This window comes from Podarcis liolepis (assembly GCF_965112155.1).
Source record: "Podarcis liolepis genome assembly, chromosome: 11".
NCBI lineage: Eukaryota > Metazoa > Chordata > Lepidosauria > Squamata > Lacertidae > Podarcis > Podarcis liolepis.
Genome location: NC_139565.1, coordinates 42,020,947 through 42,037,967, shown reverse-complemented (window position 1 = coordinate 42,037,967; position 17,021 = coordinate 42,020,947). Strand labels below are relative to the sequence as shown.

The window sequence follows — 17,021 nt, the reverse complement described above, 5'->3', positions numbered from 1 at the left end:
AAAGTCTCCCATGTCCAAATCCATCACTCCAGCCACTATACTGGCTCCAGAGGATGAGACAAGAAGATACCAAACAGCATGAGACCAGGTCAAGAATTTTTCTGGTGGCCTGACCTTGTACACATCTACTTGAAAGTCAGCTTCAGTGAGTTCAGTGGGACTCCCCCCCCCCCCAAGTAATTGTGCTCAGGACTGTAGCCACCATGCAGCCTGAGCCTTTGCAATGTTCGTTCTACATAGAGCTGCAGAGAAACGATTTGGTAATAAAAAGGATACCAGCAAATTATTTGAAATAATTGCGTTATTGTGTAGTGGTTGGAAGGTAGTATTCTAACTTTCTAATCATCAGAATGTTGGACTAGGACTGGGGAAATCTTGGATTCAAATCCTCTTTCACCCACAAAGTCCACTGGGTGAGCTTCAGCCACTCACAACCCCCTCAGACTAACCTACTTCACGGTGGTCATGGAGGAAAACCATTGTAAGCTGTCCCCAGGATCCTTGGAGGAAGGACAGGATACAAATGTTGTAGAACACTGTGTTATTAAAAAGCAGCGCCAGTAGTTAACCCACAGACCTGAAACTGGATTAGGTTTGCAACACAAACCTAATGAGAAAAAACCATTTTGCTTCCTACCTTCCACCCTACTTATTTATTTTAACCCCTGAAGTGCTTTTCCATTTCATCCTCCCCTGACTTGAATTACGAGGGCCTGTACCACTTTCCACAGCTATTAATTTTGACTGCAGTGCTGCCACTTGAGGAAGGTTCTTTAACATTTCCGTGAATGGGGAGCTAGTTTCATACTGTGCTAAGTGAGTCATGATGGTGCTCTTTTGGAGACATTTTCAGCACTGGTCAGCACTTAAGTTTATGGCTGGATTACCAGGAGGGTTGGGGAATAGTTTAGGACCTCATTAAATTTGTCCTCTAATATTATGGTATGCAACACTGAGGAGCTCAATTAAATGCAAGCACTTTGGACTTACATGATGTGAACCTAAAGGATAAATCACAAAAAATAACCCTCTTTCTTCCCCTTCCCCCACACCATCTTTCTGAAAATTATTACAGATGGCCTCTACGCAAGATGCCAGGTTTGGCCAGAAGGACACATCAGACCAGAACTTTGATTACATGTTCAAACTGCTCATCATTGGAAACAGCAGCGTTGGGAAAACCTCTTTTTTGTTCCGTTATGCCGACGATTCTTTTACCTCGGCTTTTGTCAGCACCGTTGGGATCGATTTCAAAGTCAAGACGGTTTTCAAAAATGAAAAAAGAATTAAGCTGCAGATTTGGGTAAGAAAAATGGGGAGAGGAGCACAAATCTTTTTCTTCTTTAGAAGCTTGTGTAATGACCATCATAGACAGGTCTCTATATTTGCACTCTTAAAAAGATTGGTTTGTGGTTTATTGTTAAATCTGAAGTGGGTACCTTGGCTTAATTGTAGTGTGCTGCCATGCCCTTCTCCTGCTGCTCTTTCTTTCTTTCTTTCTTTCTTTCTTTCTTTCTGTCCTTTCCTTCTTTCCTTCCTTCCTTCCTTCCTTCCTTCCTTCCTTCCTTCCTTCTTTCCTTCTTTCCTTCTCTCTCTCTCTCTCTCCTCCCCCCAGCTGCTGGCAACAGGTTCCTTTACCTGCACATTTCCTTCTCCAGCTGAGCTGCCTAGCTCTTCAGGCAGAAGCTGCCAAACATTTTGGTACAGCAGCCAGGGATGCAGATGGGTGACAAGAGGACAAAAAGACAGCATTGAGCCAAGCAAAGCCAAACTAACTTTATCACCTGTGTGGGTCCCTGGCCACTGTGGGAAACCGGAGGCTGGACTAGGTAGAACTTTGATCTGATCCAGCAGGGTGTTTCTTACGTTCTAATGGCTCTCTAAAATTGACTGCCTCACCTCATCTAATGGGAGGAGTGGCCCTTGAAAGGCCCCAGACCCAGGAAAAGGGAGGGCTTATTCTCTGCACCCGCCAAAGTGCTGTTATGCAATTTTGTGCACCTGCAAGGTAAGGCACCAGTAGTAAACCACTCTTCCCAAGGGAAACATGCAAGCCACCAGAAAAGCTTCCTAACAATGGCCATTGGGAGCAAGTGAGGGGGAGGGAGGGAGGTAAGAGACTTTGCACAGATGAATCTTTGCACAACTAGTGAGGGTCAACTTTGCACTAGTGGTGAGTGAAGGTCAACTGATCCCCAGTGTCCTCCTATACATGCTAAACCTCACCGTCTTTGGGGACAAGGCTTGGTGAATGCTTTCATGACTGCCTCCCCAAGAAGTCTTGCCATTGCAAAATGAATTTCCCTTCTGACTGCTGCATTTGATTTAGTGTTTTTGCATTCCGTACTTTGTGCTGCACTTAAGGCTAAAGTAAAATGATATGACTGCAGTACCCCCAGGGCTGCTAATGAAATAAGATATGAATCTTGGGGAAGTTGCTCTGTGAATTGATTTTAAATCAATTGAACGTGTTCCCCTCATTGCATAACTTGCAGTGACAGCTGCATTATTATGTGGGTAGGCCCCATGTCTGCAAGATCATAGTATCCTTCCATTGTATTGCTTTCATCCAACTGTTTTGGATGTTTGATGATGATGGTGATGATTTTGCAATTGTGTTCTAAGTGTGGACTAGTAAGTGAAAGGGGACTGTATCCAATGTTTTGTCCTACCCAGAGTAGATCCACTGAAATTAATGGACATGACTAACAACTTCATTCCTTTTGGTGGGTTTACTCTGAGTAGCACTGGATACAATTCAGGGTCTGTAATTTCCTTGGCATACCATGCAAGTGTGTTTATTCAAAGTACAGTATATGTTCCCGTTCCCCACTATTTGTACAAGTTAATGCTGAAATTAAGATTTGCAGAATTGTTGGATGTGATCATGTGATAGCCCACTATAAGGAGGGACATACCTTCTTTTCATTCATTCATTCATTCATTCATCCATCCATCCATCACAGCTGTATAGGAGAAGGGCCATAATACAGTGAGAGAGCATATGCTTTGTATCCCAAAGGTCCCAGGTTCAATCCCTGGCATCTCCAGATAGGGCTATGAGAGACCCCTGCCTTGCACCTCAGAGAACCACTGCCAGAGTGTGTCCTGAGATGGTTGCACCAGTGGTCCAACTTAGAGGAAGGCAGCTTTCCCTGTTCTTCTGTGTTCCTAGGTTTAAATAATTGCAAGCATACAGGGGGTATAGAGATGCTTTAGGATGTACAGTGGAACCTCTCTTTTCAATTGTCTTGGAAGCTGAACGATTCAGAACCCGAACGCCGAAAACACAGAAATGAATGCTTCCATTTTTGAATGTGCCTCGGAAATCAAACGGCTTCTGAGGTGCGTTTCTCTATTTTGTCGATTGAAATTGCTGACAGCCCATTCCACCTCAGTTGTCAAATGTTTCGGAAGTCAAAGAGTCTTCCGGAATGGATTAGGTTTGACAACCGAGGTTCCACTGTATTTATGGGAGAAGGTGAAGTTGGAACAGAGACAGCTTTGGTGGCCATCCGTTCTACTATTCAGGCTCTTTGAAAGGCTATCAGGCATCCTCTGTTGAAAGGTGTCCTCTGTTGGGAGGACTATCTAGTTCAGTGTAAAGATAAAGAAGCATAGGAGGGAGAGAGCAAGGATTTTTAGCATTGCCCATCAGCAGCACCTGAGCAGCAAGCTGTAGCTGGCACACAGCTCAGCTGGACATAATTTTCCCTGCTATGGTGAGATGTGTTGCTTTTCTGTTTAAATTACAGTCATTATTTCTAAATCTGCAGCTTTTATGCAAACCCATAGCCTCTGTTTTGACAATGCATTCATTTCCCCTTTTGTGGTGATGCGTAAGTGGCCAACTTAGAGACAAGCATGGCCTGGACTGCCAGATGCTAGGAGCAAACCAACGGGGAAGACTCTCTCCCTGATTTTCTGGTTGTGAGCTTCTGGCTGGCGTATCTGGTGGACTCAGGGCCAGCCCTACCATTGAGCAGGCAACCACCTCTGGCAGCAGAAGCTGAAGGGACAGCAGCAGTTTACCTACCAAGCAGTTCCACTTAACATCCCTTTCCTTTCCTGTCTGTTGGGAGACCTGTGAATTCCTGGGCTCCCTAAACTAGCCTGCTGCCATCGCTGGTGTAAATTCAACTGCAATTCTTATTAGCATTTGGCTGTTGGATGGAAAAGATGCATCAGTTTGTCCTTTGCCTCAGGCAGCAAAATGTCTGAGGTTGGCCCTGGTCAGAAGTACTGCAGATGTGATCCAATACATCGGTTGTTACACTCTTAAGGCCTAGCCTAGGGACACATCCATGAGCTCTACCTGAGCAGAGGCTTCCCTGTTATCTTCTTTATCAGAAATGATGGTACATTCACAGTGAAATTTCATCTCTTAGCTCTCCTAGCTCTGAAGGGCAAGGCCTACCAGCTACTTAGTGAGGTGGCCATCTCAAGGATTCTGTATGCCATGAAAGGGCAGTAAACTGTTAGATTATTAAAAAATATATTCTTGTGTTTTTAATGCCAGCAAGGAGGAGAGGTTCTGGTGTTGTTTTTCTGCTCCAGGTGCCAAATAACTGAGTTGACCTAAGGTACTTATTTACCTTGACGCACAGCTGGTGGGGGGAGATTTGGAAATAGACACCTTTTCCCTCACTCTGCATGGTGACAGGAAAATGCACCCAGTTTTGAAAGCGCTGTATTCAAGCTGGAAATGAAGGGTTGGGAATGTAATGAGAGGGTGTTCCTTTGCAGCTGCGGCTTGAATTCAAACCAGGGCTGCAAAGGAGGAAAGGGTGGTAGCTCAGGCATGGAGCATCAGTTGTGCATGCAGAAGGTTCCAGATTCAACCCTAGCCAGGTAGGCATGGGAAAGTTCCCTGTCTCGAAAGGGTGGTAGCTCAGGCATGGAGCATCAGTTGTGCATGCAGAAGGTTCCAGATTCAACCCTAGCCAGGTAGGCATGGGAAAGTTCCCTGCTGCTAGGGTCAGGATGCTGTCAGCGGCTGATTGCCCTGGAAAGTATAAAAACAAGGAAAAGTTTCTTACTGTCCTTTTTTTATTTCAATCTTTACAAAGCGAGGCTATAGAACCCAGCCTCTTGGATAATGGTGTCGCCCTGAGTGAATCTCCACTCCCTGTCTCTCCCACTTCCTCATTCGTCAGTCTCCTCTACGGGTGCTGCTACGTGTTCTTTGTCTTTGAGCTCTTTGCTCTCCGACTTTTAAGTCTTGCCGGGTACCAGGAGATGGAGGGTCTGGGATGCTTGTCAGCTGGGTGTTGTTCCGGCTGTCCCATGATTTCCCAGCTTTCCCCCTCATCTGCCTCTGAGCTGCTACCTCCCTCAACCCCCTGTTGTAAATCTATACTGTCTTCCTCTTCCTTCTCCCTGGAAGGGTCAGGATGGGGAGGCGGTCTCCACCATTCCTCCTCTGCCCAATCCCTGACAGCTAGTCAGTGCAGGCAGTACTGAGGTAGATGGATCAATGGTCTGTATTGGTGTGGGACCGCTCTCTGTGAAAGGATGAACTGGAAGTGCACTTAGCATGCAGCCCTGTTTAGGGAAGTTTTTAATGTTTGATGTTCTATTGCGCTTTTAATTCTGTTGGGAGCCACCCAGAGTGGCTGGGGAAACCCAGCCAGATGGCCAGGGTTTGTATAAATAAATAAATATGGTTTGCAATTTGAATAACCTGATTACCTATGACACCAGGTGATTGGCAGGTGGTCCACTTGCAGAGGGTTTTGGGTCTAGTTATTTGGCTGCATCCTGTCCCCCACCCCTGGTACAAATGCACTGTTAAGCAACTCCACCAGAAAACACCATACATTGGGGTTTACAGTGTTTTGTAACTCCTGCAGACGTCCTTACTCATTTTCCATTGCAGTGGGAAACATGTTACAATTGCCTCTGCTCCTTGATTTGCATTGGCCCCTCTAATCCCTGGCATAAAACTCATCAACTTCTCAGGAGGGAGTTTAAAAAAATGATCAAAGGCTCTGGGGTGGACTCTCTTTGATCACTTGGGTGAGCCATTTTGGAATGAGTTAACCCAGGAATTGAGTTGACACACAGCTCTCAGTTTCTGGGTCTTAATTTGAAGATATGGAAGACTCTTTTGCAAGCAGTGCTATGCTTGCTACTTTGAAATAACTCTGCGGAGACTCTCAGCTTTGATAATTGAGCATTCCTATTTAAGCCAGTAATGACATTTAAATATCAGCATGGCTCTTTGCATGCCTTATAATAGAGAGAAATGGAAAATAAAGCACCAATACAAAATTGTTTCTTTAAAAAACAGGAGTGGATAAAGGCCAGTTGCCACTGGAGTCCTTTCTCAACATCCTTTGCCAGAGGATTCCTCAGCTTTTGATTTGGTTAAGAAAGCCCAAACTTTTTTGAGGAGGGAAGAAAGAATTCCTTCAGACAGTGCGGGCAGAGACTGATGAGAGGTGATAGGTGCCTTGCATGGTGTAGCAAGATGAATGTCACACTTGACAATCTTTGCACTCTGGAAAGCATAGACATTATTTCTTTATAGCATGTGTAACAACGTGTGGCCAGCCAGCCATATTCTTTCCCAGGCTATGCCATTCCCTGCTCCAAGAGTAAATCAACAATCTGAGCTCACTGAGCTGCATTGGGGCTCTTCCAGACTAGAGGGGGTTTTTTGGGGAGGTGTATTATGCAACTTTTCATTGATGCAATAATAGTGTGGTGGTGGATTTATACTTCACTATCCACGTAGCAAGGGACGCGGGTGGCGCTGTGGGTTAAACCACAGAGCCTAGGACTTGCCGGTCAGAAGGTCGGTGGTTCGAATTCCCGTGACGGGGTGAGCTCCCGTTGCTCGGTCCCAGCTCCTGCCAACCTAGCAGTTCGAAAGCATGTCAAAGTGCAAGTAGATAAATAGGTACTGCTCCAGTGGGAAGGTAAATGGCATTTCCGTGCGTTGCTCTGGTTCGCCAGAAGTGGCTTAGTCATGCTGGCCCGGAAGCTGTACGGCCAATAAAGCGAGATGAGCACCGCAACCCCAGAGTCGTCAACAAGTGGACCTAATGGTCAGGGGTCCCTTTACTTTTTTATCCATGTAGCATCCTGCTTTGTTAGTTGTTCTACAATGTTCCCCTAATGTTATGGCATTATTGCTGTCTGGAGGGGTACTATAGTGTAATGAGTGCGCCCTCTAAATGTTACCTAAACAGCTTGGAACAAATGCTCAATAAATAGCAATCACCATCTTAAACCGCTCTGCAAACAAAATGCTCAATAAACAGGTCATCTGGAAGCAACCAGAGTTGCTCTTCCACTTCCAGCTTTAAGTAGAACAGCACTGTTTGAGTGCTGCTAAATCATCTGCATCTGGAAGCCCCCTAGAGTTGATACCTGGCTTTGCTTATTTTCCTCTTGTTGTCTCAGACTCATTCCTCTCCCTCCACATTTGTATCATGGCTTCGATGATAAGCCATTAACTTGAACTGCCTTGAGTTCTTTGGCAAAAAGGTGGCGTTGAAGGGTAGTAAGTAAATACATAATGTAAGACGGGGAAGGGGCATTTTATTTCCCACTTGCTTGCCCCCCAACCCCCTCTGAGCTGGCAAGTGGCCAAGTGAACTAATGTCAATCAAAACTTGCACACCTCCAAATTGTGCAATGCAGTTATCCAGCCAGGAAGTCTGTATAAACGTTATGCACTAAAGCTGTGCACTAAATTGCATATATTAATGAAAACAACATTTTAAGAATGCATTATATAAGAAGAAATTGCTTCATATAGAACTGCATAAAATGTGTGGATTGGAGAAATTCAGTTTTTGTATGATTACTTTTATATTTAAAAAAAAAATGATGTGGGAAAAGTGGGAAACTGAACCCATGATTGGGAAAATGAGAAGCTGTGGGAAACTGCAATGGACAGAACTGCCCATACATAGCCCTTAGGTATTGCTTTGGTAACCGGCAGCCTTGTGGGACTGCTTTGATGAGTGGGGAGAAGGGGGTGGTCTTTCATCACATGTCTTTTCTCCAATGTAACTTCCCCCCCCCCCCATGCTAATAATAGCATTGGCAGGGTGTGTGGATGAAAAGATAGGTACTGTGTTTTTGACTCCCTTCCTCCCCCACACAAATACTGCAGAATTAATAGTTTGGCGGTGGAAGGAGAGGGTTAACCTGCACCATTTCCTGGTCTTCAAACCAACCCAGAAGGCCTTCTAATTAGCAAAACAAAAACAGCAGGAGATCCCAATGGCAGATTTCCTGCACCATCACAACTGGTTTGGTTGTGAGTTAATTATATTTCAACATTATATTGAGTGAAATTTAATTATATTTCGGGTTGCTGTTTTTTTAATTCTTTTTAAAAAAGATAACCGCTATAGCAGGGGTGTCCTTTAAACTCTTTGGGTTCTTCATTCAGGTGTTCCTTATCCCCTCACCTGGTCATGAAGCATTGGATCACTTAAATCTTACCTGCTAGATAGGTACCCAGAATCAATTACTAGGGGAGTGAAAGTGGGGGAAAGAACTGACAGTAACTTCCTGTTTTTCCTCTCTCTCTTTTTCTCCACAAGTAAAGCACAAACCCAAAATGGAATTTCATAACTGCAGATTAAGAGCAAAGGGTCTGGTAGTTAATTCCCCTGTGGCGAATTCTCTTTCCTGGTCTTCTCTGGTTTCCTTTCTGTCCAATTTGTGTTAATTTTCAAAGTAGCTTGTGCAATACCTGCTGTTGTTTTTCTCTTGTTAATTATCCGAGGCGTCGTCCAATTGCCATTTTCCCCCACAAGTCTTCATAGAGGGCCAAATGACTCAACACAAATTCAGTATCCACAGGATATTCTTGGAACAAATTTTCTTGGGTCTTTTATCACATTCTTATCAGTTCTGGAGAGAGTCAACACAGAAACAGCAGCAACAGAATTGGTGCATCTAATGCATGGCCGGTGCTGGACCTCAGGGGGCTCCTGGTATAGTGGCACTGATGCCCACCCAACACCCATCTCCTGCATGCAACCACTCAGCATGGGTAAAAGGCAACCCCCTCTTACCGCGATCATTACCTGCCATCCAGGTGGGGTAGTGCCACTTCTGTGTAGGAGCCAGACTTGGCAGGGCTAGATTAAGACCTTTAGAGGCCCCAAGCACTTAAATGATTTTAGTGTCCCCATATATATCTACTTCAATATATAGGTAAAGGTAAAGGGACCCCTGACCATTAGGTCCAGTCGTGGCCAACTCTGGGGTTGCGGCGCTCATCTTGCTTTATTGGCCGAGGGAACCGGCGTACAGCTTCAGGCCAGCATGACTGAGCCGCTTCTGGCGAACCAGAGCAGCACACGGAAACGCCGTTTACCTTCCCACCGGAGTGGTACCTATTTATCTACTTGCACTTTGAGGTGCTTTCGAACTGCTAGGTTGGCAGGAGCTGGGACCGAGCAACGGGAGCTCACCCTGTCGCGGGGATTCGAACCACCGACCTTCTGATCGGCAAGTCCTAGGCTCTGTGGTTTAACCCACAGCGCCACCCGCGTCCCGTACTTCAATATATAAAGAATAATAAACCGTAAGTTAAAATTATATTTTTCGAAATGAAACAAAAACTACAGTAAGATGGAAAAGAATGCTTATTTTTGTAAAGTCCCATTTTATTTATATTTGAAATAAGTTCTCCTGCTTTTTTTCTAATTGCAGAGTCTTTGATCAGATCCTTGAAACTAATCTTTCATGAGACATCTGCCTCTATACTTAGTAGAGATAAGGCAATCCAGCCTGCCATGTTGAATAGTTGTTCTCTTGGGATTTTTAATATACTTCAACTGAGAAAATGAATTCTCAGCTTGAGCAGTTTGCGACCATTAATGTTAAAAATCCAGCAATGGAAAATTTCTGTGGTGCCCCCCTTCCCTTGATACCCTAAACCAGGGGTCTGCAACCTTTAAGACAAAAAGAGCCACTTGGACCCGTTTCCGAAGAAAAAACAACTGGGAGCCGCAAAACCATTGTGACATTTAAAACAAATATATCTCCGGAGCCACGATCTGACAGCGGGCGGGAAGGTGACGTCGAGACGGTGCGTGACTAACGCACACACCGCCCCCATGCGACGTCACAGCCAGTACAGCGCCCGCCACAGTGAGGAGTGTCGGGGCGCACAATGCGCCTCCTCCCCTCGCTAGTATCTGCCCCGGAGCCGCAGCAAAGATGTAAAAGAGCCACATGCGGCTCCGGAGCCGCGGGTTGCAGACCCCTGCCCTAAACATATGCTTATTTTGCTTAATGGTTAATCTAGCCCTGAGCCTTGGCTCTCAGCATCTTAGTTTACCCCAATACAACAGATCTGAGGAATCTATAGATTTCTATAGAGCAATATAAGAGAGCTTTAGGGCCCATTCAAAGCATCAATGGCCAGCAGTGGAACATATGCTGCACTGCCCAGGACGGGCGCTCTCTCAAGGGGGGCATGGCCCAGAGGGTGCCCTCCCAGGCGTGGGATAGCCGCTCGGGTGCCCAGAGTGGTGCGTGCGCCCCGTCGCCGGGGTCGGAGCAAGCTGCCCATGGTGGACATTTGGTGCACGGCCCGCCTGCAACTTTCAAGCCTCCCCCAAGGTGTCAAAACAAAAGAGGAAGGGGGGAATGCCACCTACAAAGCTGCTCAGCTCTCCCCTTACCCCCGACAGCTTGGGGTAGGCTTGGGAGTCGTGGGCGGACGGCACGCTGAATGTCACCCCCTTCAGTGAGGGCACCCAGGGCGGTCCACCTCTGCTGCCCCCCTTCCTACACCACTGACAGCAGCACCCACCCATTGCCAAGATGCTGCTGGGGTGTTCAGCGGGGGGGGGGTGAAGAGTGGTATCACGGCCGGGTCAAGCTAGTGAGGGGCCCTTCTAAGTCCCAGAGGCCCCTGACCAGTGCCTGGCCTGGCTGACCGCTGGTTCTGGGCTGGATTTCACACTGTAGCAATTTCATGTTGTTGAAAGTGTGCAGTAGGAGAAGAGCAGGTCAGCCTTGCTGGTTAGCTCAGTTGGTTAGAGTGTGGTGCTGACAATGCCAATGTCATGGGTTTGATCCCTGCATTGATGCATATTCCTGCATTGCAGGATTCATGATTCATGGTGTCCCTTCCACCTCTATGATACTTTTTTTCCAGCTTTACAATTTACATTTGTATTCAATTAGTAATCATAACCTTACACATATAGGATTCCATGGCTTCTGTTACTAATCTGTTTTCACCTGCATCTTATAATATTCTCCATTCTTTCTTAAAATTCCCTTTTTTTTAACCATAGTTCCTGTTACATTACAAGTGTTTCTACGTTCCTGCCAAAGTATTCAGTTGTTTGCAGTGTTCTCCAAGGTAACTGTAGTGGTTGGGAGTTACTCGTGCGTAATCCTGCTCCGTTTGAGCATCGGATTGCCTGGTTAAACCCTCCGGACTGCGCAGCCCATCTTAGCGTGGCTGCTCTTAGTCACTCGTAGAATCTGTCTGTGGGTGTTTCTTAAAGCGTTGCCAACATAATAGTTGTTTGACGCCCAATCGTTTCCGCCTCTCACTGCGCGGGAGTCTCCTGCGCAGGGTGGGCGTGGGCAGCGGGGTGCTTGGGCTCTCCTCGCTAACTTCCAACGAAGAGTCCTGGAGCCCCTGCACCTCCCTGTCCCGTTCCTCTCCTGGATCCCTGGTGTTACACTCATTCTCTTCCCCTTCTTCCCGGCTGAGTCTCCCTCTGGCGCTTGGACCTTCCCCTGCAGAATCAGAGACCCTCTCCTTCTCCCTTGCCTCTGATGGCAGTTCCCTGACAGTAACTTATAATTTTTCCCCCATTAAATTTTCTATCTTCTTGGTTTCTAATCTTCCCGGTCATTTTCGCTATTTCGCCGTAGTCCATCTTTGTCAACCACTCTTCTCTGGTTGGGACTTTATCTTCGTTCCATCTCTGGGCCAAAAGTATCTGCGCTGCTGTCGCCACCTCTATGATTCTGTCAAGTCTCTTGCAAAGGACGATTCAAGCTCCGTTGCTACACTCACTCATGTGGGAGTAAGTTCTTCTTGCCAGCTGGGAAGAAGCAGTGGGGATGACTGCCCGGCTCCTGTACACAACCATAAATCTTCCCTGTGTTAGAAGCATTCCCCAGTCACCAGATTGCTCTCCAATTACCTTCTCTGCCAGCTGTGGTTTTGAGCTGCCTAATGAACAGTATGTAGAACCAGCTAGGAACTGTTTCCACTCCCCTCTGAAGGCTCCTGAGGGTAGGCCTCTGAGGGCGTTTCGTGCCACAGACTAATTATACTGGGAACAACAGTTCTGGAGGTGGTGTCCGTATCAGGTAATTATCATCATCTTCATGAAACTACACTTCCCATGCTTCTTTGCAAGAAGCCATCACCACTGAACGGATGTAAAACAGATGTGTCTACGGGGTGTGTGTGTGTGTGTGTGTGTGTGTGTGTACACCCACAACATGCCCAAAGTTAGTAAGCAACTGGAAAAAAGCTCTTGTAGTAGGATTGGGGCATGTGGAAGCCTGGAGTTAATTTTCCATGCTCCATCCTCAAAAGTCTTTCAGTCTCCTGATTGCCTCCTCCGTTGTAGGTGTTACGATATAGAAGCAATGCAACCGCGAGCTGGCAGCTTGGAAGCAAAACATAATGGGAATGTTGGGACTGTTCCCGTGGGAAACAAAGGGACAGTCTATTCACAGTGCGAAGCACCAGAATTAGCTCAGAGTGTAATATGAGCTGTACAGGAAGTACAGGAGGAGTTTGTTTCTCTGCTGTTGGAGTTTGAAGAGAGCAGACATGTTTTTCTGTAACGCTGCAAAGACAGAAATAAAGGCATGTAAATACGTTTCTGTCTATCTCTTTCCCCTGCCCCGGGGCGGGGGGCAGGAAAGAGTGGTGTGACCTCTTCACGCTGAGGAGGATCGCCGATCGCGACCTTGCCTGGATCTTGCCGGGAATGCAGACAGGGAGGTCAACCGGGAGATCAAGCCGGGTGCCTGGAGAGTGGCCAGTTTCTCCTGAAGGCAGGCTTGAATCCTGACAGTAGGCCCACAGACTTGATACATTTAACGTTTCTTCTGATGGCATTGCAGCCAAAAGCTAACTAACTGTATTGCAGGGCAAACCTATCTCCAGAGCTTTGCAAAAGGTGAATTCCTTGTGTTGGCACAAAGTTACTCTTTGTAGCATCACAACAGTTGCACATTGACAAGACTGTGTTTGCATTGGGGAGAGACCATAGTGTCATAGTAACAAACATGCTTTACATGCAGATGATCCCAGGTTCAAGCCTTGGCATTTAAAAAAAGGACCAGGTGATGGGAAACATATTTTGCAGAGTTGCTGAAGAGCTGCTGCCAGTCAGAATAGGCAATATTGCTCTAGCGAGATTACCGTATTTTTCACTCTATAAGACACACCAGACCACAAGACACACCTAGTTTTTGGAGGAGGAAAACAAGAAAAAAAATATTCTGAATCTCAGAAGCCAGAACAGCAAGAGGGATCACTGCGCAGCGAAAGCAGCAATCCCTCTTGCTGTTCTGGCTTCTGGGATAGCTGCACAGCCTGCATTCGCTCCATAAGACGCACACACATTTCCCCTTACTTTTTAGGAGGGAAAAAGTGAGTCTTATAGAGCAAAAAATACGGTATTTGTCTGGCCTCTTCTAAGACAACTAACTCTCTGTGTTCCAGGTGGCATAGCAGGTTCTAAAGCAAGGAGAAACCGACAAACCCAGGAATGGAGAAGTTTGCTCTTTTTGTAAATTTTAACATGAACTGGCCTAATTCACAACTCCTGAATGAACCAAAAAGCAGCTTTTCTTTGAAATTCAGACCTCTCCAAATTTTGGGATATAGTTCTCCAAGCTAAATAAATAGGTATATTAGGCAGGGTTGCCAAATTTCAACAGAAAAATTGTTGAGAGGGTTTTTTTAGTTCTGCCCAAAGTTGTTAAACTATTTTTTTTTGCAAAATCGCAAAAAAATATGCCATTTTTGAGCTATTTTTATGGCAAATTGGCAAAAACGCCACTGCCAACATGGGCTGCCATACATGCTGACTGCAGTATTACGGATATGTCCGGGATTTCCCAGATGTATGGCAACCCTAATATTAGGAAAATGTGTCTATGCAAATGTGCATATTGGTGGAAATAGTGTACTGAAATGCATTCTAGAAGAGGAAATTGCCTTCATAGATCTGTATGTTAGGAAGGCACAGAAGCAGGACTGAATTTTTTCATGAAGACACATAAACATGTGTTCATGAACTGATACAGAAATGGGGTGAACTCAGCTTAATGTTGGAAAACCAAGAACCTGGAAAACCTAGAAAGTGACAAATTTATCCATTCTTCCACCTAGTGTAAGTAGTAATTACACAGTTCAAATCATGTTCAGGAATGTGATTAAGCCAGAGATGACTGACATTCATATTCTGATAGTACAGTGGTACCTCGAGTTACATACGCTTCAGGTTACAGACTCCGCTAACCCAGAAATAGGACCTTGGGTTAAGAACTTTGCTTCAGGATGAGAACAGAAATCACGCAGCGGCGGTGGGAGGCCCCATTAGCTAAAGTGGTGCTTCAGGTTAAGAACAGTTTCAGGTTAAGAACAGACCTCCAGAACGAATTAAGTTATTAACCCGAGGTACCACTGTACTGTTTATTGTCTACCATAACAAAGGGTTTTATGTCTCTTGGGTGACTTAAAAAAACTTTACCACGTGCTGCCTTTAGGCTGGAAGTATTAAGCAACCTAAAAATAGATTGTCAACATTTTTAGTTGTCTGTTCAGAGGAGCTGAGGATTGTTATCTCTGGCCCGCATGCTGTATGCTTAACTCTGCCTGCTCCAATGTGCTGCATCCCATAATGCCTTTGGGTCTTTCAGAAGATGCATATGAACCTGACAGAGTCCCATGGAGAATCCAGTGATGCAAGTCATGAGCAGGCAGATTAATATTGGAAGTGCTGCCTATCACTGACTTGCCAGTATCCTAACACTCTTAGTGCACGCTGACTCATTAAGATCTGCCGCATTCATTAGGAAATTTCTAATGAACCTCAGAGAGCCTGGCCTTTGGAAGCTGCGATTGTCTGGAGCCGCAATGACTCATTATGAGATTCAGAAGTTGGTTTCCATGGCAGGGTGGGGGTGGGGAGAGGGAGGGACAAATACAGATCAGAAAACAAAACGTTTAGAACCGGACCTTGCCCACTACAAACTGTGGGTGGCATTCACACTGGCCGTTTCCTAGGAAGGGAAAAAGGGGAACAAATTATACCATGTCAAGTCTGTTCATACACAGTTTGGAAAGACATAATAAAACTGCTGCATTAATATTGACCGGAGTTTTGCCAGTTGTTTCTGATGGAGTACGATTAGGTCAGGGGGGGAAATAATTCTGTCCAGGGTTGTAAAGACTGCGGAGAGAATAATTGGGTGCACTCTTCCCACCTTGGATCAAATCTATGCTTCCAGGTGCCATAAGAAAGTTGCAGAGATAGTGTGCACCCCGGAAATGATCTCTTTCAGCTTCTGCCTTCTGGAAGAAGGTACAGGGTTATAAAGACTAGGACTAGCCGCCTGAGAAACAGTTTCTATCCAAATGCGATTTTGGTTTTAAATGCAGTGTAAGGTAGTCTTTATTTGAGTATATTGTATTCAGTTATCGGGTATCAGAGTTTTTAGGGGCTAACCAGGCTGGGATAGCTAGGATAGCAGGCTTGTGGGTTTTTGAATGTCTGATGTAGATTTTTTCAATTTCGTTGTTATGTATGGGACAATGACAATAATTATCATATTGTATCATAATGATTACATGGTCTAGAGTGCAAATGGGCAATGCTTGGTTGAGGCTAGAAAGGCTGCAGGTTCACAGGACAGTCTTTGGCTGGCTCTAGGTTCAGAACAATCATGGCTCTGAAGTGGAACGAGTCCAGTCTGCCTCCAACAGAAAGGCAGGAGGAAAAGGCCTGACCTTGCCTTGTAAGCTAATCTCTTAAGGTGCGGGGTGAAGGAGTGAAAGAGAGTGGTTTAGGAAAGGACCACGCCGGTCATCTAGTCTGACCCCCTGCAAATTTTTTGCCCGGCATGGGTCTCGAACCCAAGACCCTGAGATTAAGAGACTCGTATTCTACCGACAGACCTATCCCAGCATTTGTATAATAATCCCTTTATTCAGCGCTTTATACAAAGATAAGTTTTAAATTGCAAACAAACCCCACACACGTTAATGCAGCCAACCATACAATAAAATTAAGAGCAATAAAACCAATCTAAAACACCTGGACAAACTGAATTGTAGACTTCTAGAGTCGGAAGGGTCCCCCAAAGGCCATGTAGACCAACCCACCGCAATACAGTGCAATAAAAAGGGCTGAGGCTGAAAAGAATACAGTGATTTAAACTTGCTGCTCTACTTATTATGGCTGATATCCAGTGTTAGTTATACTCAGAGCAGACCCCCTGAAATCAAGGGATTTGTTACTTAAGGCCACAGATTTCAGTGGGTGTATGCACGATGAGTGGGACACGGGTGGCGCTGTGGGTTAAACCACAGAGCCTAGGACTTGCTGATCAGAAGGTCGGCGGTTTGAATCCCCACAACGGGGTGAGCTCCTGTTGCTCGGTCCCTGCTCCTGCCAACCTAGCAGTTCGAAAGCACGTCAAAGTTTAAGTAGATTAATACCGTATTTTTTGCTCTATAAGACTCACTTTTTCCCTCCTAAAAAGTAAGGGGAAATGTGTGTGCGTCTTATGGAGCGAATGCAGGCTGTGCAGCTATCCCAGAAGCCAGAACAGGAAGAGGGATTGCTGCTTTCGCTGCGCAGTGATCCCTCTTGCTGTTCTGGCTTCTGAGATTCAGAATATTTTTTTTCTTGTTTTCCTCCTCCAAAAACAAGGTGTGTCTTGTGGTCTGGTGCGTCTTATAGAGCGAAAAATACGGTAGGTACCACTCCGGCAGCAAGGTAAATGGCATTTCCGTGCGCTGCTCTGGTTCGCCAGAAGCGGCTTAG

General features: G+C 45.7%; 1 protein-coding gene across 4 annotated transcripts in view; it reads left to right on the top strand.

The window, feature by feature from the left end:
* The window catches only part of RAB3C (RAB3C, member RAS oncogene family), a 121,015-nt gene that overhangs the window by 8,317 nt on the left and 95,677 nt on the right, over positions 1-17,021 (top strand). For all 4 annotated transcript variants that reach the window (XM_083465538.1, XM_083465537.1, XM_083465536.1 and 1 more), the window contains exon 2: positions 1,076-1,303. In XM_083465538.1, coding sequence (XP_083321664.1) covers positions 1,076-1,303 — 228 coding nt within the window. The remainder of the gene's footprint in view (positions 1-1,075; positions 1,304-17,021) is intronic.